This window comes from Camelina sativa, chromosome 14 (genome assembly GCF_000633955.1).
Source record: "Camelina sativa cultivar DH55 chromosome 14, Cs, whole genome shotgun sequence".
In the NCBI taxonomy this organism is placed as follows: Eukaryota; Viridiplantae; Streptophyta; class Magnoliopsida; order Brassicales; family Brassicaceae; genus Camelina; species Camelina sativa.
In genome coordinates, this window is record NC_025698.1 from 1629261 (window position 1) to 1651898 (window position 22638).

The 22638-nt window shown below is 38.0% G+C and overlaps 4 protein-coding genes, 1 long non-coding RNA gene and 2 pseudogenes across 7 annotated transcripts; 1 reads left to right on the forward strand and 6 right to left on the reverse strand.

Moving 5' to 3' along the window:
- On the forward strand, positions 419 to 956 carry LOC104738954 (ethylene-responsive transcription factor 14-like). Its single transcript, XM_010459176.1, has one exon. It carries the CDS (start codon positions 558 to 560, stop codon positions 954 to 956), a length of 399 nt encoding a protein of 132 aa, XP_010457478.1. The 5' UTR covers positions 419 to 557.
- LOC104738955 lies at positions 2367 to 3870 on the reverse strand (annotated as a pseudogene).
- LOC104738956 (1-aminocyclopropane-1-carboxylate oxidase homolog 7-like) lies at positions 5528 to 7081 on the reverse strand. Its single transcript, XM_010459178.2, has 3 exons — positions 6546 to 7081; positions 6135 to 6456; positions 5528 to 6000 (listed from the first exon to the last, which is right to left on the reverse strand). Exons 1-3 carry the CDS (start codon positions 7010 to 7012, stop codon positions 5749 to 5751), a joined length of 1041 nt encoding a protein of 346 aa, XP_010457480.1. The 5' UTR covers positions 7013 to 7081; the 3' UTR covers positions 5528 to 5748.
- Positions 7357 to 11582, reverse strand: LOC104738957 (annotated as a pseudogene).
- On the reverse strand, positions 13133 to 16181 carry LOC104738958. Of its 2 annotated transcripts, none has more exons than XR_002035117.1 (11): positions 15958 to 16181; positions 15800 to 15850; positions 15623 to 15691; positions 15423 to 15518; positions 15251 to 15318; positions 14970 to 15143; positions 14672 to 14789; positions 14467 to 14543; positions 14282 to 14369; positions 14106 to 14175; positions 13133 to 14021 (listed from the first exon to the last, which is right to left on the reverse strand). It is a non-coding gene; the product is annotated as an uncharacterized LOC104738958 (long non-coding RNA). The 2 variants fall into 2 exon arrangements; XR_002035116.1 differs by having other exon boundaries at positions 14672 to 14795.
- LOC109124675 (cryptochrome-2-like) lies at positions 17185 to 20135 on the reverse strand. 2 transcript variants are annotated; one of them, XM_010459181.2, is made up of 5 exons: positions 19806 to 20135; positions 19181 to 19565; positions 18859 to 19083; positions 18050 to 18762; positions 17185 to 17951 (listed from the first exon to the last, which is right to left on the reverse strand). In XM_010459181.2, the coding sequence occupies exons 2-5, from the start codon at positions 19491 to 19493 to the stop codon at positions 17361 to 17363; spliced, it is 1842 nt and encodes a 613-aa protein (XP_010457483.1). In that variant the 5' UTR covers positions 19494 to 19565; positions 19806 to 20135; the 3' UTR covers positions 17185 to 17360. The 2 variants fall into 2 exon arrangements, with proteins under 2 accessions (XP_010457483.1, XP_010457482.1); XM_010459180.2 differs by having other exon boundaries at positions 19181 to 19568; positions 19806 to 20133.
- LOC104738960 (malate dehydrogenase, cytoplasmic 1-like) lies at positions 20429 to 22557 on the reverse strand. The gene is made up of 7 exons (XM_010459182.2): positions 22383 to 22557; positions 21890 to 22048; positions 21615 to 21790; positions 21243 to 21520; positions 21032 to 21167; positions 20830 to 20941; positions 20429 to 20747 (listed from the first exon to the last, which is right to left on the reverse strand). The coding sequence occupies exons 1-7, from the start codon at positions 22423 to 22425 to the stop codon at positions 20653 to 20655; spliced, it is 999 nt and encodes a 332-aa protein (XP_010457484.1). The 5' UTR covers positions 22426 to 22557; the 3' UTR covers positions 20429 to 20652.

Consider the following 22638-nt stretch of genomic DNA (forward strand, 5'->3'; position numbering starts at 1 on the left):
TTTTTTTTTTTTTTTTTTTTTTTTTTTCGTGATTACAACTCTTATACCATATCATTACATTTAAAGATGCTGTTGCTGTACAGTTCGGATCCCCCATAATCAATCAGCAGTTGCTTTCGGACTTGTAAATACAATAGTTTTGTTTTGCTTCTGAAGTTTCAAAATAAATAACAAAATGGTAGCAGCATATGCCAAATAAATTGAATTTATAAGACCAATAGCTCTAAGGAAAAACTATAATATAAGGAACATCTGTGTTGAAAGAGAAAAAAGGTATAAAGAACATCTATATAAGATTTTGATAAGTGGATGGTTCGAACTTCGAATATTAGGTTAATGGACCCACTTGTTCCTTGCCTATAAAATCCACAAATCAAATCTCATTTAATCCATGCAAAACTAACACACACAACACACACAGACAAAAAAAAAACAGACGCTAAAACTTGTGTGCGTCTCAAACTCTCAAACATCCGTTTTTTCTTCTTCTTCTTCTTAGTCACTTTGTCTTTGTCTCTCTTCTCACATACAAGTGACACAACATTATACATACATATATGGATCAAGGAGGTCGTAGCGGTGGCGGAGGAGGAGGAGCCGAGCAAGGGAAGTTCCGCGGAGTAAGGAGACGTCCTTGGGGAAAATACGCAGCAGAAATAAGAGATTCGAGGAAGCACGGAGAGCGTGTGTGGCTAGGGACATTCGACACCGCAGAAGACGCAGCTCGAGCCTATGACCGAGCGGCCTATTCAATGAGAGGCCAAGCCGCTATTCTCAACTTCCCTCATGAGTATAACATGGGAACCGGATCCTCCTCCACCTCGGCTAACTCTTCTTCTTCGTCTAGGCAAGTTTTTGAGTTTGAGTACTTGGACGATAGTGTTTTGGATGAACTTCTTGAATATGGGGAGAACTATAATAAGACTCATAATGTCAACATGGGTAAGAGGCAATAAATGGGACTACAATCGTTATAGATTGAAGGTTATGTGACAAACCATTTTCATTTATAACAAAAAGTCAAATCCCAAGCGTAAGAAGCTGTTTCCAGTTAATAAATTGTAATTGTTTCTATAACAAATAAGATCCTGTAAGCGGGGTGAACTTTAAAGTTCAAACGAGTCGTTGTAATTAGTTTTGAGAATGTTTTAATGAAAATAATGATGGTAGAAACATCTTTTTACGTGTAAGCATGCATTTTGTAACCCTTCATCATGTGATTCATCTTAATAAGCTCATTTTGTTTTTCTCTTGTTGGAATATATAAAAAAACTGAAAAAGAAAGCTAAACAATTATAATTTGATATCATAATTATGATCATATACGTCGTTGTAATATAACGTCATAGCATTTTCAGGTACGCTGTGTTTGACGTTTGAAAAATGGAATTCACTTTACCATTAATTGCTTCTTAATCCTGTTTACATATTTATTCTGAGAAAATAGTATTAGCAATTGAGCTCAGCACGTAATCTCGTGGAGAATTATATAATTTGTTTGTTATATAAATATATTTTGAAGTTTTTGACTAAAAAATATATATTTTGAAAGCCGAAGTTGTAGTAGTAAACCAAACTCAAGTCACTTGGAGTGTGTATATATTTACATTTTTTTTTTTTTTTTGGACTTGAGTCGTACATTCAGTCACTTGGTTTCAATGTGTTTGGGTTATTGGTTTATATACTGTTTGGAAAATATGTGCTGGAATACTATATAGTAAGATAAAATAACCAAATATAATTTACTAAGATAAAATTATATATGTAAAAGCGTAGTTTAATAAATATCATTCTATTAAATTAAAGATGATACAAATATAATTTACTTAGCTTGCAGTACAATTTAAAATACAAACGTGAACAAATTTTGGTTCAGGTTGCACTAATCAACTTTTGATGTGGCGGCTTTAACTTATAGATGTAATCACGAAACCTATTTTTTTTTCGTTCACACCAATCTTTTGTTTGATTGCTTTCGATGGCGTCGTCGCTTCTGGTCCCATCGGCGGCTGTTGACGAGACACCGTCAGTCAAACCTTCTAGTCGAGTCCATCGAAACCCCTTGCTGCCGCCGCTGATAGGTCAGATCGGAAAACCGTCGCCGGCTGTTCCTCAATCCCTTGACACACGAAACCGTACGTTGACGACCCTGAGTCTCATCGAGGAATGTACTCGTTTACACGATCGAGTGAGTTATTGAATCATCTCCAAGATTGAGGGGACTATATTAAAGCCCTAGACAGGTAATAGGTATTAATCTGATGCTCTGACCAGTTACTCTCTATTCGAGATATATTATTGAAGCCAGGGAGCCTCGAGAAGAGTAAGTAAACAAAGTATGAATCTTTAGATCCAACACACACACACCAATCTTTATTATGTTTTATTAATACAAAGGTTTTATTATTGCAGACCCAAGAACAGAGCTTAAACATGGATAAGAACTAGATAACTATAGACATGATGTCTTGCATCAAACAGGGTGTTTTTTGACTTCTCTGCTTCTAAAATTTCATATCCTGAATTGCGACAGAAGTGATGTTCCATCCAGACCTTTTTCAATGTATCCCTTTGAGTACTCTGCTGGTACAGTGAAGTCTCTGTATTTTGGAGGGTTTTCTTCAGAGAGAAGTTCTTTGATCGGTCCGTAAACAGTGGGATTTGGATTCATACTCGAGCTGAAAAAGCATGCCACTGAAATCCTCGGTCCAACTTTGTTTGCAAGCACCCAATATATGCTCAACGCTTTTGAACTTGTCGTTTGTCATCATCTGCGTACAAAACCAAATAAAATTAGACACCTTTGGTGAGCAAGTCTTTCAATTTAGTGCATCTCTCACTAAAAACCTTTGTTATGTGTTTTAGATAGTGGATCTCTGTAGGGATCAAAGAGCTTAATTACTTGCAAGAAATCTCCAATGTTGATGACAAGAACCCCGGGGATAGGTGATACATCGACCCAACAGTCTTGATGAAGAACTTGAAGACCACCGACGACGTTATCCTGAAGAACTATGGTGATGAAAGTGATGTCGGAATGCTTACCTAGGCCCAAAGTTAGTTCAGGTTGTGGACAAGGAGGGTAATAATGGCAGACCATATACATACTCTTCATGCAATCCATCTTCTTAAGTGTCTCAGAGCTCAAACCAAGAGCTTCTGAGAGAAGTTCAAAGACCAAACCACCTAAGCTCATCACATGCTTCGAGTAACCTAACATAGCATCCCTGAGCCGCCAGTATATGATGTTAAAATCACAATATATAGTACTGTATGTCTTCGATAATTTCAAAGATCGATGAATAAACAAATTACCTATTTACCTGCAAGCCACTGGGAGATCCTCAGGGTTTGGAGGATCAAGAGCCATGCAACAAGCGAAAGAGTCTCTCCAGTTAACACATGAAGAGCTGTAGAGATCGAAATTGCTGTTGTAGACAAATCTCTTGGACGGGTCACGAGTGAAGTAAGATTTCCTGACCTCAGGATCTAGTTCCTCTTGAAACCTAACAGTTCCATCTTGTATATCTTTAAGAACGCTTAAAGGAACACCATGGTTGATCACCTGGAAGAATCCCCACTTCTCTGCAGCGTCTTTGATCTTCCCCACAACGCTTTCACGTGACACTGTGTCTACATGGACGCCTGCAAAGTCGATGATAGGGATCGCCAAATCCGAGGCAGAAACAGAAGGTTTCTTGTCGGATAAGGCACCTTGAGGGAGACGGAAAATTCGAGGGATCTCAGTGATGTGAGCATCAACGAGACCTTTCACACCTGCTTTCGTCTCGTCGAAAGCTTTGCGCTCACTGTAAGAGTCGAATTCTTTGCTCTCCATTTATAAATAGAAGAGCGTTATCAAGAAAAATAGTATCAACTATTACAGTGAGCGCAAAGACACCAACTATTTTTCTTGATAACGCTCTTCTATTTTTCTTGATACCATAAATATACCATATTCTTTGCTCTCCAATAGGAGGATAGCAACTATTCTTTGCTCTCCAATAGGAGGATAGCAACTATTCTTTGCTCTCAACTATTTTTCTTGATACCATAAATATATATATATATATTCTTTGCTCTCCATTTATAAAAAAATTCTTTGCTCTCCATATATATATATATATATATATATTTTCATTATTAGGTGAAAGAAGAGAAATCATATATAAAAAAGTAAGATTTCACTATCCTCCTATTGGACCAATTGAAATCTCAATTTATTATTCTATTTTTCATTTTAAACTTTACATATATATGCCTGTGTATCAGATTTTATTTAATTTATGATTTTAATTGCAATAGTTAATATCAAATGATTTATTTTATATCAAACAAAAAAATATTAAAGAAAAACATATATCAAAGTAGCAAAGTAAAAAGATTAAAGCAAGACGAAATGATATGTATCATATCTAATTACTTCTCTTGAAATTGATTATACTAGAATTTTGATTTACAGAAGTGAAGTGTAAGAAAGTAAAGAAAATATAATATATTTTTAAGAAATACAATAGTACTTTCTATACTTTATTAAAATAAATGTTTAAATTTATGCATTACGCTAAAATCAAATCAAATTTATGATGCATTACGCTAATATTGAATACAAAGCACAGATGGTCAACAAAGTATGAATAATCACATACCCTTTGTATTCAATGCATTATGTTAGATCTTAAGGGTTTATGTATGAATCTTTTTAGATCCAACATAAAGCATTGAATACAAAGCACAGATAATTCAATTTGTGAATATCTTACAGAGACTAATTAAAACTTTTCTATTTATACACAAGCATACATACAACAATTACACAAATATCTAACTTGAAGATTAAACCCACCAAGTAATTGTATAATCCATACATGATATAAATACACCATTTATAAAATATTTTGATTTGCGCCGTGGCTTTTCTAAAGCACTCAACGATGGAATCGATAATTTTGTAAACTTTTTCGTTCTTAATTGAATCCGGCATCAATTCTGATCTACGGATGGGGATTAGAAACTGGTTGCGGAAGTAAAAACGACCAAAGAGCTTCGAAAACAGAGAGAAACAGAAAAGATCGTAAGCGTCCACAAAGAAACTCATGCTGTGGTAGACGATACCAATGAAGTAGTAAAAGAGCGTTTTCGCGACGCCAAGTGCTGCTTTCAGGACTTTCACCATTTTCTTCACACTTTGTGTTTCTAAACGAGTTCAAAAAGGAAAACCTTTTTTTTTTTAATTTTGTTTGGAAGTAAAAGTGGATGTGTTATATTGATATTTGAGACGAAGTGGTTCTCACGATTAATGTAAAATAATTGTCTACGAACTGACTTTTAAAAGAACTAAAAAATCGTGATTATTGAAAGCACCATATTATATATATAGTGCTTAGCCTAGAAATAGTGTCCTTATATTAAAAAATGATTTGTTATTCTTCAAGTTTTTTTTATTCGTAAAATTTATGTAGAAAGTCTTGAAAACGTAAGAAAAAAGGGCATACCATTCAAACCCTAATTAGATAAACTTTGAATCTCTAGATCCAATATAAAATACTTTATTATATGATAATATAGGACTGGTGGTAAGGCAAAATAGAAAGATAGAAGCACAAATGTTTCGACACACCATTTTGGTATACAATGGTTTTCTTATTGCAGACCCAAAAACAGAGAAACTTAACTTGGATAAGGACTGAACCCCCATAGTTGCATATATATATCTTGCATCAAACTGAAACTTTTTCACTTATCGTTTCATATCCTGTAATGCGACAGATACGATGTTCCATCCAGACCTTTCTCAATGTATCCCTTTGAGTACTCTGGTACAGTGAATTCTCTGTATTTTGGAGGATTTTCTTCAGACAGAAGCTCCTTTATTGGTCCGTAAACCGTGGAATTTGCATTCATGCTCGAGCTGAAAAAGGACGCTACTGAAATCCTCGGTCCAGCTCTGTTTGCAAGCACCCTATGCTCCGCGCTTTTGAACTTGTCATTTGTCATCAGCTGCACAACAAACCATATAAGACCAACTTAATTAGCTGAGAAAGTAATATTTAAATGTCTGTTTCCAGCCAGTGTATCTAATTATACTTTTAGTTGATCATCATAAGTATGGAACAATTAATTAATGAGCTTACCTGCAAGAAATCACCGATGTTGATGACAAGTGCCCCAGGGACAGGCGAGACATCAACCCAGCAGTCTTGATGAAGAACTTGAAGACCCCCGATGTTGTCCTGAAGAAGAATGGTGATAAAAGTGTTGTCCGAATGCTTACTTGTGCCCAAAGCTAGGTCAGGGGTTGGGCAGGGAGGGTAGTAGTGGCATATCATATGCATACCCTTCAAGACACCCATACTCTTAAGGCTCTCTGAGCTCAAACCAAGAGCTTCTGATAGAAGTTCAAAGAGCAAACCACCTAAGCTCGTCACATGCACCAAGTATCCCATCATAGCATCTCTGAGACAATTAATGATGTTCGATTTATTTGAACATATCTTAACTATTCCCTTAGACTTGACAATGAAATTAGAAACAAAAGTAATTACCTGCAAGCCACTGGGATCTCCTCTGGGTTTGGAGGATTAGGAGCCATGTAACAGGCAAAAGAGTCTCTCCAGTTACCAGAAGACGAACTGTACAGTTCGAAATTATTGTGGTAGATAAATGTTTTCGTGAAGTCAAGCGAGAAGTAAGATTTCTTAACCTCGGTATCTTCATCATGAAACCTAACAACTCCATCTTTAATCTCTTCAAGAACACTTGAAGGAACACCATGGTTGATCACCTGGAAGATTCCCCACTTCTCTGCAGCGTCTTTGATCTTCTCCACAACGCCTTCACGTGACACTGCGTCCTTGTGGACGCCTGCAAAGTCGATGATAGGGACTGCAAAATCCGAGGCACCAACAGAAGGTTTCTTGTCGTCTAAGGCAACTGGAGGACATCCAAAGATAGGAGGAACCTTGGTCGTCTCTTCGTCAGAGTTGCATTCAATCGAGTTTTTCGCCACCATTTTTTGTTTATCTCCTTTTTCTTCTCAAAATTTGTCGCAGTAAAGCTTGCTTATGGAGCAAACCCAATAAAAAGAAGAAGAAAGAGATGAGGGTACAGAAACGTGGAGAAGATCACGCAAAACACGAGAAGCGAGCGTTACAGACTTACTAAAGACAAAATTCAGAGTCTGGTCTTCGTTATGTGGGACCACCGATAATGTGACCGTTTCTTGAAGCTTAAAATTGTCAAGTTTTGTGGACTTATTAACATTATAACCGATTAAGAGTACAGGTCCAAAACAAACCCTAATTACAATATTTTGTTGTCCAAAAAAGCGTTAATGAATTTAAAAACTTCTTTGAAAACGATTCAAACATAAACCTTGTATAGCTTACAGAAATTACTTTGTACATTACCTTGTTTAGCTTACAAAAACTTTCATGTCTTTTGTTTTATCTATAGAATAGAAACGATTCTTCGACAAAATCCCACAACAGATTGCTCCCTATCTAAAACCATTATAACTATACCATCCCGGATCCTTTACATAGTCGATGATGCAATGATATCAGACAGGACCAAAGACTCTCATTTCCAAATTCTAAAAAACAGTCAATGCCCTCTTTAGCTTTTGCTTCTATTGATTTAACCACCCTGTTGAGAAAACTGAACAGCAGCGGTCCGAACCAAGTTAACCAGCTCGTCGTCTAGCTCATCGAGCTCACCTGAGTCACGAAGCTGATGATAAATAGGAGCTGCATGATTAGCAGCAGCTTCCACCAGTTTCCACATCGAGAAACTTGCAGCTAATTCGATTGTTTTGATAGATAACTCTCTAGCGGATTCCAAGCAAGAGAGAATCACGTGAGCGCAATCGTTTTGAAGATCTTCCATAATCCACCATTCAGAAAGCGAGTATATCTCCACGTAAGCTTGAAGCTCATCCAGTTTCGCCTCGTTGTCCATGTTGTTCCACTTGCAACCCGAAGGAGGGTTTGGCAACTCATCAGAGTAGAACCAACTCACGAGCTTTGTTAACCCCAGCCAGCTCACAGGAACGTTTAGTCTATCCGTTTGGCTGCAGATTTGATATCCAATTATAAGATGTTGAGTCTTTTATTCCTCAATAAACACTAAAAAGCTGCTAAATACATTTATCTCTACCCACGTTAGAGTAACACACACAGCAAAAATACCAAATACCAAGTGTAAATCTGGCTAACAAAACACGTGATCTACCGGATGGGGTTTCTATTTGAGTTGGACGTTGTTATGGATACTTGAAATTTAAACGATGTACGGACAGTGTCCACCCCTAACAAGAATATGCTGGCTTTAGGAAAATCCTAGAACTAATACAGCCACCAACATACGTTCCACTATATATGCCAAAGAAAAATTAAGTGAACTAAGAGTAACTGTTACATACCTCTCCTGCATCCCGGACCGGAACAAGGCACGTAGGTATTCACAGCCTGACGACAGTATAACTCGGTGAGAGTGGGCATGAGGAGATGTTGAGGAACACATACGGCAGTTGAAGTCAGCCACGTTTGTTTCTTTAGGTACTAATATCACATCTCTGAAATTACAAGAATACTATGGTTTATATCTGGGTTTATCTGTTTATTAGCGTCGATAAGAATAATGAGACTGGTAAACTTACGAGAAACGGATGATTTTAGGAGCGAGGGCAAGGGTTATATCAATTCCGGGTATTGAAGATCCCCACTTGGGTCTTCTTCTGCAGAGCATCTGCAGCAGAACCTTTGCCTTGCAATGTCTCGCCAAAATTTTCAGCTTTTTCAGCATCATGCTTTCTACTTCCACATACCCAGAGTAAGCAAATTCCAGTAATTTAACAAGCGCCAAAGTATCCACATTGACAGACATGCGGATTTCTTGAACGGTTCTCTGAGATTTCTCAGTTAATATAGTCGAGCCATTGTGAGCTCCTCCCTTGGGAGGCAGCAACATTGGACACCTGACAGCGATAATAACTTGGTGTACACTCACACTATTCCCACTAGCAAAAAGGAGTCGCATATCACTACATTCCTCATCTTCATAAGCTCCCATGAGCCTTTTCCCCAACTTATGTTGGAAGCCATAGTATCCAAGATAGCTTAGGATGTGTGCAGCATACCACTTTGGACCAGAGCCATAATTTCCATCTCGGATTTCCTTAAGTGTTGTGCATAACCGATCTTTCAAATTTTCACTCTTCATTGAAAGATCTTCAGCGTGATTCTGTCCAGAGAATGAATGATTCACCAACTCGGTCAAAGCCAAGAGAGCGTATAGAAGAAAAGCATCTTTGTTTTCCCAATCTTCCGTACATACCCAGCAACATATCCTCTTTTCAGAGGAGCTCTGTGGAGAAGGCGCAAAACTTGATGCTCCAACATTTTCCCAATTCCGTTGATACCAGCTACAGAAAGATAATAGTATCTCCAAACCCTGGTCTCTTAAAATGAAACTCACATATTGAGGGATCGATGAATAGCATGCATAGCCCACCAAACAGACGGTCGTTTGGAGTATATTTGGCAGTATGTAACCTCCAGAGGATGGAATATAACCCAGGAACTTCATAAGGTAATTCAAATTTTCCTTACCACCTTCCTCTAGGACAAATGACAAGGTAACTCTGGCCCTCGACGATATGTATTTGGAGGGGGAGTATATCATCATTAGCACTGCTCTTGATGCTGACTCGCTATGGGAGGCGCTGATAATATCAGTATGGCATATTTGATAGCCTTTCTGAACGGACCTTAAAAGAGTCAAGCTTAAAAAAAAATTCGAAAGAAAAATAATCAGAATAGATAAAGGATTATATCCAAAAAGAAGCGGTTAAGGGAAACAGAACAACCCATGACTTACCATGCACATGTGACAAGAAAGTTGAGGCAGAGTTCATCCTCATGCAAAATGGAATCGAACTCTTCCTCACAGTGAGCTGCCAAGAATCCAATTATATCCCAAACATATGACCTCAGACTAGGTAGAAATTTCGCATTCAGTACCTTCTCAGCAAGTAAAATTTCTTCTTCCAGAGACACACTACCATCCAAGGATTGACTACGAAAATTCTCCACAACAAGACTAAGAAGCGCTTCAGAGATCCGATACTTCCAGAAATAAAAATGATGTTTTCCTTCCCAACGAGTGATTAGAGCCAGTTTACAAGCCTCCAGAAGCAAAGACATCTGGTCATGTTTAAGCTTTCCTGAGATCAAGGACCACTTACCCATAGTCTGAACGGTAGCCTTTACTAGGGACTCAGAACACATGTCAATCATCTTCAAGCACTCTTGGTTACCTGTCTGAGCAACGGCCAATGGTTAGAAATCCAAAAAAAAAATATAAAAGAAAGGTCATCAGGGCAACGTGCAATTACCGCAAGCCTTTGTGCTAGCTTAAACCCTTCAATTCGAGCATTTTGAGGGCTTGATTCCTCCATGCAGCAAATCATCAGATCTAACATAGGCTTTCCGTTGTCTATAAGTTCATTGGCACCATGGCCACAAAGAGCTGAAATAAAGAAACACCCACCAAGGGACAAGTTAGGGCCAATTTTTACTTGGTAGCTAAGTCGAGAACATGATATATAATTTTGACAACCAAATATAATACCTAGAGAAGAATACAGCTTCAAAGTTGCAACTCTCAAACCCATATCAGGCTTCTGACTAACACTCTCCAATATACTCATCAAAGCAGGGTTGTGCCAAACAAAATACCTAGACTGAGGCCACTTCAACATTATTGTACTCAAAAGCGAAGCCATCTCTTGAAACCACTCCACCGACATACTCCCTTCAGAAAAGTTCTGAAGATTAGCAACGACGGAAACCACAGTTTCTGAGTCTTCAAAAATCTTCCACACTTCCTTCTCCTTGGTCTCTCGTATGTTAATAAGAATAGCATTCAAAGCAACGGCACAGGGAAGGCAAACTTCCAGTTGTTGACAACGTAAGAGAGGTGACAAAGACTCAACGAGATCCAAAGAATATGATTGCAAGATAGAAGGAGGAACAATACGAATCAACCTAATAACTACATTGGCTGCCAAACCCACCCGAGAATAAACACCAACGCCCCTGCTATATCAGAAATTGACTCCTAAAGCAATACAAGAACCAAACAAAAACATTGGAATCAAGGCAAGACGATTACAACAAAAAAAGTCAAGAAAATTTCAACAAGCAAAGGTAGAAGAAACAGACATTGATAAGACGATTGTTAGCTGTTGCTCGAGAAAAACAATCAAGGAAAGCTGAAATTGACTTCACGACATGCCTCTGTATCTCGATATCAGTACACTTCCACTTCTTCCCCTTCTCATCGCATACCCTAACACAATCAATAATAACCAATACTTTTCTCAGGAAAAACTATTCAAAAATAAAGGAAACATCATAGAAACAAGGAGATCGAGAGTAGAGAAAAAGACGAGGACCTGAAGCCGAGATTGAGAGCGTGGTAAAGACGCTGGTGCAGAGTATTGATGTGGCCGGTGCTGTTCCCTCCCTTCGACGACGCCATATCTGTCGCCGGTGTTCTCGTTCTGGCTGATGATATTAACCGACGGATGTGATGCAACGGGGAAAATTTTATACACCACCGTCCTTTGATTTTGTTAATGGGTCTTTTTGGTTCAACACTAATGGGCCTTTTTGGTTCAACACTAATGGGCCTTTTAATAAGGCTTTCTCATTCCTAAACTAATTCGCCTAATCAAATATATTTTGTCTTTTTTTTTTTACTATCCAAAACAATTATGAATTTGAAGTAGCTATATTACAGAATCTAAGAGAATACTGTAAGTCTCTTTATTTTGATTAATATTATTCTTCAATTATTTTGTTTTAAAATTATTTTGCAAAATAATTCCATATGGTATTGTTGTAAACACACTAAAAGGAAAAGAAAAGGTTAACATTTAAATGCATATTCTCCAAACTAGAAAAAGGTAATATAATTAAGTTAATTCGTTTTAACATTTTCTTTTGGTTCTTACCTAAAAGTAAAAGGAGGAAAGTACTATAATAAAAAAAGGAAATACTTGAACCCTATATAATAATCATCTCGCACTCAATTAAATTAACTCTCTTCTTTGCTTTCGGATACTTCAAAAAAATATATATATTTGGAGAAACCACCTAGCTATGTCGCTTGTGGAGTTGATGGAATTAAAGAATGGGTCCAATAACCCAAAGTTTATTGCTAAGAAAAACCTATCAAAATCAGATCTTGCAACACATCAATTTCGTCTATCGAATATCCCTCATCAAAAATTGGTGAACAAGGATTTTCTTAACTATAAACACGACTCTTTCTTGAAGGATTTCGAAGACGTTGGCTCTACTTCTCAAGATAACTTCGACCCTTTCTTGGAAGATAACAGCCACCTAGCTTCTCTTTTCCACGATGATTCCGGCTACGTTGACCCTCATCCCGGCCCCGTCGACTTCTCTTTGGATGAAACAGATGCGGTCGTCAAATATTTCGACCCCTGATTCCGGCCATGCATGGAAGCTTTTTCCCATGGACTTTTACCTCTTTTTCCGTGCCATGCAAGTAGTATTTGCCTTTTTAGTGGCCTTTGAAAGAGTTTTTTCATTGTTTTTTTTTGTTACCTTTCCTTTGTTAGCTTCATTAAATGTAAATTAATTTTGTTGCATGTTTTTGGCAATATTTCCTTTTCCTATATTAAAATACAAAAGTGGGCCGTTCCCTTTTATTCTTCAAGCTCATCATCTTCAAAATTAGGATCAGTAGCTAGTGTCAATAAATTGAGTAACTATACCATCCCGGATCCTTTTACATACTTGGTCGACGATGTAAGGGCATCAGACAGAACCAAAAAAGCCTCATAGATTCTCAGTTCCAGATTTCTCAAAACTGTCAAAGCCCTCTTTAGATTTTGCGCTTCTGTTAATTTAACCACCCTGTTGAGTAGAATCAATATTCACAAGCTTCGTCAACCCCAGCGAGCTCACAGGATTGATCTAGTCTGTCCAAATGACTACAAACTTTTAAGATCCAACTATCAGATGTTGAGTCTTTTATTCTTCAGTAAACACTCTAAGTACATATATCTCTGCCCACATTACAGCAACACAGACAGCAAAAATACCATATAAGTACTCAGGTTTCATCTACAAGAACTAGAGGTGGACAAACATACCCAGAGTATAATCTCACTCGCACCTAGTCTTGGTCCAGGGAGTCTTGTTACCTTTTCTCCTGGATAACCGTGATCAACCGGATGGAATAATGTCCTAGAAGGTGCTAGAACTAGTACAGCCACCAACATATTTTCCACTATATATGCCAAAGTAAAATTATGTGAAGTAAGAGTAACTGTTACATACCTCTCCTGCACCCCGGACTACAACAAAGACTAAACAAAGATATTGTATATGTTTATTCATAGCCAATTGATAAACCGTAATATCAGCGTTTATATATGTTTATGAAATCACTTCCTTCTGAGTATCATCAAAAGGAAGACAGAGTTAAAAACACATTCACACATCTACATGTTAAGCTTCATATATAACAGCACATAAACCTTATTCTGATCATTTGCAACCATTTTTTCCCAAACTTGAAGCAATCAAAATTAAAATTCATACATCTACATTTGAATGCTGTATTGTAATTTGTACATGACCTAAATCGTAGATGCAGCCAACAAATTAGTTGAAAGATAAGGGCTATATTAAGAAAACCACCCTTTAGTTATGGTGCTAAATTTGGAAATTAAAAAAGAGAAAAAAAAGGTAGCTATATTAAAAAATCTAAGTTATATAAAAGGCCTAAGTAAGATGCTTGACCTACCAGAAAGTTGTTAGACCACGACATGAAGCTTATAAAGTAAAAGAAGAAGATTAAAAAACACTGTTGCAAGGAAGGTCTCACTTGTAGTACATTGGTCGGGCATTTCTCATTCTTAAAACGGACAGCACAAGAGAATGAAATCACACAAATGACGTATGTGAATCCAGTGGATGAGCCTGGTGACAAAAATATAGCATAGATTCAATTTAATACTCGTGATCATTAAACTGTGACAAAAATATAGCATAGTCATTATTTACCTGCACACCAGAGCAAACAAAGCATACTTCAAGTCATCATAATTGGTGTAGTCGAAGACACCATGGTTTCCTGGTCATATAATTTAAAATAGTCATATGAGAAAAAGAACACTGCTCAAAGCTAAAAAGGGAAGATATTGGTAAGAAAGTATGCATGAGAGTTTAAATAAACGTACCATCACAGTCTCGAGTGACCTCAGCAAAGTACATATCACCAGCTTCCTATAGAATCTTCTTATTCTTCAAACCATCCAAGAATAATAACTGCAGAAAAAAAAAAAGCCATCCAAGAATCAGAAGAAGTCAAGTGAGATCAAATATTATCAAAACCAAATAAATTGTAGAGGGTGAAAAACGTTACCAGCCTGAAAAAGCAGAAGTTGCATAACCACCACCTGTGATCCCCCAGGCATTGGACGAGAAGCTGCCAAGATAATCCTAAAGCACAATAAAAGGAAGTAAAACCCAGGATTTTCAATCTATTGCTAACAAGTAACAACAACGATGGTGAAGTGAGCAACGAATGAGACCAAGTTATATGAGAAGATGTAAAAAGAAAAGCAAACCTCTGGTGGTTTAGATAGGAGCTTATAGAGCCCGAAGAAGTTTCACCTTTTGGAGGACATCTATGTTTACACTCTTTGGCCGCTCTAGTGGCAATCCAAGAGCCCGGCCACAAATCAGCTGAAACTAGAAAGAGAAAACAGCATCAGAAGCAGGTTCTTTTTCTCTTCAATGGAGTGACCAGATATTAACACTCCACCTGCAGGAAACTAAAGATAAATTACTAATTTCGATTAGACGCATGGAAGTATATATTGCCAATGGAAGTATAAACCAATTATTAATTCTAACATCACCCACCACAATGTAATAGATTGAAATTTCCACTCGTCTTCCACCTCTTGTCACCTGTGCAGCAATCAACACAAGAGTCATCATCATGAAACGGTCTTGCGGTTCAGCAAGTCATCATCATCATCATCTCCACTGGTGCCTTTCTCTGCTAGTCCTGAGAAATTATGACAATCCTTGAGGCTAATGCAACAAAAAAAAAAAAACATGCATACCAAAAGTTAGCTAGAGACAATAGATAAGAAATAACCAGATATATATAAGCATGTCTCATGACTGCAAAAACTTACCCCCTCCATATCGCGATGCTTGTTGTAATCCATGTTGTTCAGAAGTAATTCCAAAATATCTCACCAGCCTGAGAAAAAAAAAAAAAAAATCAAAGAAGACCATAAGAAACCAAGCATTCACATATGAAACAGCAACAACACACAAGAAGCGAGAAACGAATCTAGGTCTTACTCTTCGACGTGAAGAGGTTTGTAGTCACTGACAGCAACTCAATCAAACCATCACTATTGTAATCCTTACTGTTCAGGAGTAATTCCAAAAGAAGACCTGCATCAAAGAGAGAGAGAGAGAGAGTGAGACCTCCAAAAAAAAAAGAATCGTTAACATCAAACAGAGACAAGGGTGAATAAAACCCTAGAAGATCTTAGTACCCTCATCCTCAATCAAACCATCAGGGAGAGATCTTAGTACCCTCATCCTCAATCACCGATCGATCAATACTACAGCACAATCTAACTTGGATTAACAATAATAATAGGAACTATGAGTAAATAAAAGGAATTCGACTGAAGAAGAAAAAACCCTAGAAATCAATTTAGAGATCAAACCCTAGAAGAAGTTGCGATTTCAGAGACGAAAGCCACGCTTCCAAAAAGCACCTGCGAGAGACAGAAGGAGAAGACGAAGAAGAAGAAACGAGTTAGCGAAAAAAAAAAAAACAGAGGAAGAAACACAAAAAGCAATCACCGAAAGATCAAAGCCAAACCCTAGAAGCCGGGGGAGCGATGATAATCAGATAATAAACTTTGCTTTCAAAACACACCTGAAACAAGAGACGAAGAAACAAAATAAAAATCAGAGACGCGACGCATTAAGAAGAAGAATAACAAAGCGATGCAATTGGATTGAGAGACGCGACGCATTAAGAAGAAGAGTATATATTTTGAAACGAGCGAGTATTTACTAGTGAAGTAAAAAAGAGTGGAGGCATTTATTTATTTATAGATAATCATATTATTATTATGACGGTCACGATTTCATTCACTAAACCAGGGTTTCGACGGTCACGATTTCCTCACTTACCCTATTGCCTTTTTCCAACTTTCTTCTTATTGGACTGGGCTGAATATTATTAATGGACAAAATTTAACCAAACAACATTCCTTCATTATATGGGTTGAGTAAGCCTTAATGGGCTGGGCTTACTACTCCATCATTTATATGTCTATTTTTTCAAACGTCGTCGTTTCTTTCTTTTCCCTTCTTCGTTATTCAATGTTTTTACACAGAACCTTCTCTTATTATATATGAGGAGGGTTTGACCAAACCGAGATTAAAAGACTCGGTTAGCATAAAACCGTTCTAAATCAGTTTCCCCTCTACTGTAATATGCTCTGTTTTGATTTCTCTGCGAGATACTGAAAGGGAGAGGAAGAACGTTGCCACTGATGTTGCTACGGAAGCTGTGAGGGTATTCTTATACAACATCAGTGCATTTTGTATTTTCTGAAAATGATTACAATTGGTTTTCAAATCTCTGGTGAATCGTATGTGTGTGCGTGACTTTAGTTCCATTGGAGCGGCAAGCAACGATGATGTGTAAAACTAGCGTTGATTCATCTTTTTGTAAAGGTCAAATGTGATTTTAAAACCTTAATCTAAGTAACATACATATTCCATCTAGCTCCTTAGACTGGGGAACCACACGAATAACTTCACATTTCAAATATTAGCCTTACACTCCAACCATTCTAGACTTCAATGTGTGGTAACAACTGCAACAAGGGCATGACTTGCCAAACAAGATGAGGCTCCTCAAGGTTACGAACAATATGATGAGTTGCGAAAACATTACTTGTACAATTGTAGAGGCAAGTCAAAGCTAGGCAACTCTGTGTTAAACAAAAAAAGGTACACTACCCAGAGTATAATCCCTCAGAGTAACTGTTAGTCTGTTACACACCTCTCCCGCACCCCCGACCACAACAAAGACTAAACAAAGATATTGCATATGTTTATTCATAGCCAATTGACATAAACCGTAATTATTAGCGTTATATATGTTTTATGCAATCATTTCCTTCTGAGTATCATCAAAAGGAAGACAGAGTTAAAAACACATTCACACATCTACATGTTAGGCTTTATATATAATAAAGCTTATTCTGATCATTTGCAACCATTTTTCCCCAAACTTGTTGCAATCTGATCAGAAGAATCTTGAATACCTTCCAAATTCTTCCCATCTGATGCCAACGAGCAAGAATGAGAAACGAAGAACACACTCGAAGAAGAAGAAGACTCAGCAGTCGAAAACAATTCCCTTTCGTCAAATCCTCTAGATTTCTTCATGTCTCTCTCTTCTTCTTCTTCCTCAGGTTTCCCTCTCTTTGACCCGTTGTAACGAACAGCCGAAGGTACTTGTTGGTCATTAGAAGACACAGACGGGCAAAGTCCAGGTTCTTTAATGGTATTAGCCCCTAAGGCCTCGAAGCTATCTGCTACAATCTCATCGGGTGCTGCCCCTATCATTATCTGTGCTTCACGGGTTCTTGATATGGCTTTAGCGAGTAGCTCACGAGCTGTGTCGATGTCTACAATGGGTTTTGCATAGTTTGTCCCCAGTTCCACACCGGACGCTTTGAGTACGGTTAAAGGAGCGTCCCATGGATGATGGATCCATTCAGTTGGCAATCTCGCTAGCTCGGGAAGCCATTGCCTTATGTACTCACCTTCCGGGTCATATTTGGCGCCTTGTAACTGAAATTTAAAACAGAGATTTTCATAGATTTCAGAACTAGAATAACCATAACCAAAAGACAATAGAAAAACCAGTAAAACCGCGTTTCATAGCTTACCGCGGGGTTGTCCAAGCGATCAAGCTCATGGCCATCAGGTATGCTCCCGGAGATATACTGCCAGCCAAGGATGTCACATTCCAAATCAGCATCCAAAAGTGTATCCCAGAAATACTTCATTCCCCATTTCCATGGAAGGAGAAGAAACTTCACAGCAAAGCTCGAAACAATCACTCTTATTCTGTTATGCATCCATCCGGTAGCCCAAAGCTCTCTCATTCCAGCATCTACCAAAGGATAACCGGTCCTGCCTTGTCTCCAGGCCTTGAACTTATCAACATCAGCATCCCAAGGGAAAAACCGAAGATGACTCAACAATGATTGCTCATGAGTAAACGGGAAGTTGAAACATATATACCGAGAGTACTCTCTTAAACCGATCCCTCTAAGAAAAAGATCTGCACTTTCTTCTCCTTCACTGTTCTTATCTCTTGCCCATATAATTTGTTTCATCCGGGCACACTGGAAGACATGTCTGACGCTTATTTCCCCAAAGTGGAGATATGGAGAAAGAAGTGAAGTTGAATTCCCAACAACCTTCTTGCTGCTCTTTGCGTAATTCATCAACTGCTTCTCGATGAACTCATTTAGTATCTTATCAGCATTGCTCCATCCTGGAGACCACGCTCTAGTTAACAACGCATTGCTCGGCTTTTCAGCCTCATTCTCTAAGCCTAGTTCTTCGATCGAACATGCCCAAACCGCTTCAGCCGCTAACAAAGAAAAGACATAAATTTTTACTACCTCTTATGTCCTGAAGAAATAAAAAACGTTTTAGCTTTTACATAACACTCTTTGAAGGTATTTACCTGCAGTTAATGGTATCAACCGCCAAGGAGGAGGAAGCATAACTGACTCAATCGGCATATCTAAGCATTTCTTCCAGTACGAACTGAAACTCGTAAAAGGTTTGCCCTTATCGCAGTATATCTCCCACGGCTCATACAACAGATCTCCATTGTAGCTTTGCACAGAGATCCCACGTTCCACCAGCTTCTCCTTTACGGTATGGTCCCGAACTAACGAAACAGGATCTACAACAAAGATCACATGACTTCATCAACCTCAGTTACATTAGAGTTTACTTCTACACTAACTTCAAGAGAATTTATATCACGTGAGATGTAGTACCGTAGAGATGGTTAAAGACGACTTTGGTAGCACCGGTAACGCGGATACAATCCAAGATCGCAGAAACGGTGTTATGGGTTTTGATTAAAGTGAGGTCAGAGCCAAGAGCCTTCAAGGATTGAGATAAGTGAGCAAGTGATTGTTTCATCCACCATCTCGAAGCTCTTCCAGGATAAAACTGTCCTTCTTCTTCAGGACACCAAATAAAGACAGGAAAAACAGATCCTTCGTGAGCAGCTGCTGCTAATGCAGGATTATCCTCAATCCTTAGATCTCTTCTAAACCAAACTATGGTCTTTTTGTGCGTCGTCATAGTTATTATGATGAATCAATACCAAATCAGTTAAAGTTCCACTCTTTAACCTCAAGCTCCACCAGATGATAGCTACTATATCAATCACAGAGAATGATTAATCAGAAATCTGTGATCTTTCAAGTCCTAAACACAAAATAATCTACAAAAATTAACATACAAGAAGGGCTTCTTCGATTTAACCCTAATCCTTAAAACAGAGCAAGCAAGAGAATTTTCAATAGAGAGAGAAAAGATAGATCAAAGGATGAAGATCTACTAAATGAAATACAAACAAGAAATCAAAAGCTGGAAACTTTTTTTTTTTCTTACCAGGACTTGAAATCAGAGTAGAAGTAGATATCTCTCTCTCGGAGAAAAAGATCTGGAATCAAAAGACTGACAAAGGTTTTATTTTAGTGACTTGGGATCTTCTTTCTTCCTATTTTGGGTAAGATTTGAGATCTAACGAAAGACGAAAACACACCCATGAGAGAGTAGTAGTAGTATGAATGTAATAATAATTGTGAAATAGTATAATAATAATCACAACAAGCCAAAAGTAGAGAACTTTATCCAGAACTTGTGGCGTATGTTCTTATAATATTGTTTTTTTTACCGACATCTCATCTCTCATTTGCTAATCTGCGATTTTATTGGGATCGATCATCATACCAAACTTTTTGGTAATAAGATATTTTATTTTGTTTATAAGAGAGATCGAATTGTGTTTTCGGTGTTCTAGTGGGCCTTTAAACCTAAAGTGTAGTGAAGATACTCTTATCTTATGTTTGGAAATAAAACGTTTGGGGGCCAAGGACGGTGGTGGTTCATGAACTCGATTCTGCACATGCCCACTTTTGTAGAATCCATTAAAATTTATAAGTCTATATATAAAAAAGCTCATGTATTTTGTGTATAACTTTTAAAAACGGTGAAGTGTGAAAAAAAAAAAGGAACAAAAAAAGGAAAACTTAAAAGGTAAAGAACTTGATTCTCATTTGTTCTGAGCAAAATCCACAGACCAGGGACAATGCTCATCAAAGAGAAACCCACAAAGAGGTTCTAAAACAGTGTTTTTGGAGTTTTTTTTTTAAGACATTTCTTATTCCGACAAAGCCTTGCAGCAAGCTTTTTAACGATCTCAAATCTTAAATGGCTTCAAAAGAAGAGTATTGGTTTAAGAGAGGCATGAGTACGCCAAGTCCTTCTCTTCCTTGAGCTCCTCTGCAGTCAAATCCATCTTCTTCCTTGATACTTCATCGATCGGAAGACCTAACCAAAACAAAATTCACATTAGCATGCACAAATTTGGGTTTCAGAATTAGGATATTCAGTTGTAAAATCTTGTTTTTACCTTGGACAATGCTCCATTCTCCGTTGCGACAGGTTACAGGGAAGGAGTAGATAAGTCCTGATGGAACGTTGTAAGAGCCATCGGAGTATACTCCCATGGAAACAAAGGTACCCTGACCAATTAAATCAAAGAAAAAACTCATATTAGAACAACTATTATAAACAACATTGAAAAAAAAACAGTGAAGAGTTTATTTATGAACCTCTGGAGTTCCAAGGACCCAGTCACGGATGTGATCACAAGCAGAGCTAGCAGCAGAAAGTGCACTAGACAACTTCCTAGCCTTAATGATGGCAGCTCCTCGTTGCTGAACTGTAGAGATGAATTCTCCGTTCAACCTACAGTAAATAGTTAAAATGAAATTAGAATTTACTTGGAGAGAAAAAGAAAGGGTCTTAAGTTCTATGGCATACCATTCATCGTCCTTGACGAGCTCACGGACAGGCTTATCACCAGAAGAGGTCTGCACTTTAGCATGGTTGACATCTGGGTACTGTGTGGAGGAGTGGTTTCCCCAGATGATCACGTTCTTAACATCAGAAACTGGCACGCTCAACCTCTCAGAGACCTGACCTAAAGCCCTGTTGTGGTCAAGCCTTGTCAAACAAGTGATGTTCTTTTCAGGGATAGAAGGTGCAAATTCCTTCAAGATCAATGCGTTGGTGTTGGCGGGGTTAGCAACAACAAGAACCTGAAAACGACAAAAGGATCTGAGCAAGTGAATCACAACACTCCAATCTCTAACAATGAAACGGAATTAAATAAGCAAAACAGCTTCCATCTACCTTGCAGTTTGGAGCGGCATGCTTCTCCAATGCAGCAGCCTGAGACTTGTAAATAGAGACATTCTTGGACATCACATCCTTCCTCTCCATTCCTTCTTTTCTTGGGAAACCACCAACCATAACAGCAACGTTGACTCCAGTACATCCTTCAACGGCATCAGTTGTAGCAACAACACCTGATAATATAATTAATACACGTCAAACGTTCATCATCTTTACCCACTTCACTTGAGCAATATCACAGTAATAAAAAAAAAAACTCAAACTTTAACTACCCTTGAGAAGGGGGAAAGCAGCATCGATCAACTCCATCTTGACACCGTTAAGTGCTTCAGCAGCAGGAGGAATATCCAACATGTGGAGGATAACAGGCTGGTCAGCACCAAGCATGATTCCCCTTGCAATCATAGGTACAAGAGCGTACCCAATTTGTCCTGCATAACCACAACAGTTTGTTATATGTCTAACTATAATAAAGTCCATCCCAAAATCAATCGATGGTCAACCTCTAAGTTAATAATCCTAGTACTGTTTCGACGTAATTTGAACCTAGCAAGGTCAAGATCCAGCAAAAAACGCATAAGATCAGATCCAACGAAAACAAGAGTTGGCCTATGTTTCATCGATCAACGGTATAACCAAAAACTATGCAGAGATCTCTGACTTAGAGTAGGCAAGAGCTTTGCGAATATTTTTACTAGCAGGAGATCCAAAATCAGAGATAGAAGAAGATATATACACGATCGCAAAACAAATAAGGGTTTATACCTGCAGCTCCAGTGACGAGAACACGAACTGGTTCCTTGGCCATCGGATCTAGATCGGAGATTAACGCCGGGAAAAAGGATCGGAGTTGGAGGATTTTGGACTTTTGAGAGAGCGGAGAGACAGTGAAAGATATATCGTTTAGGATTTTGTGTCCGTGAAGCTCACTCTTGTCTTATATTTATCGAAGATAACGATGGAAAACAAAATACTGTATTTAAGAAAAAAAAAAAAAAAGAAAAAAAAAAGAGTAAGTGGT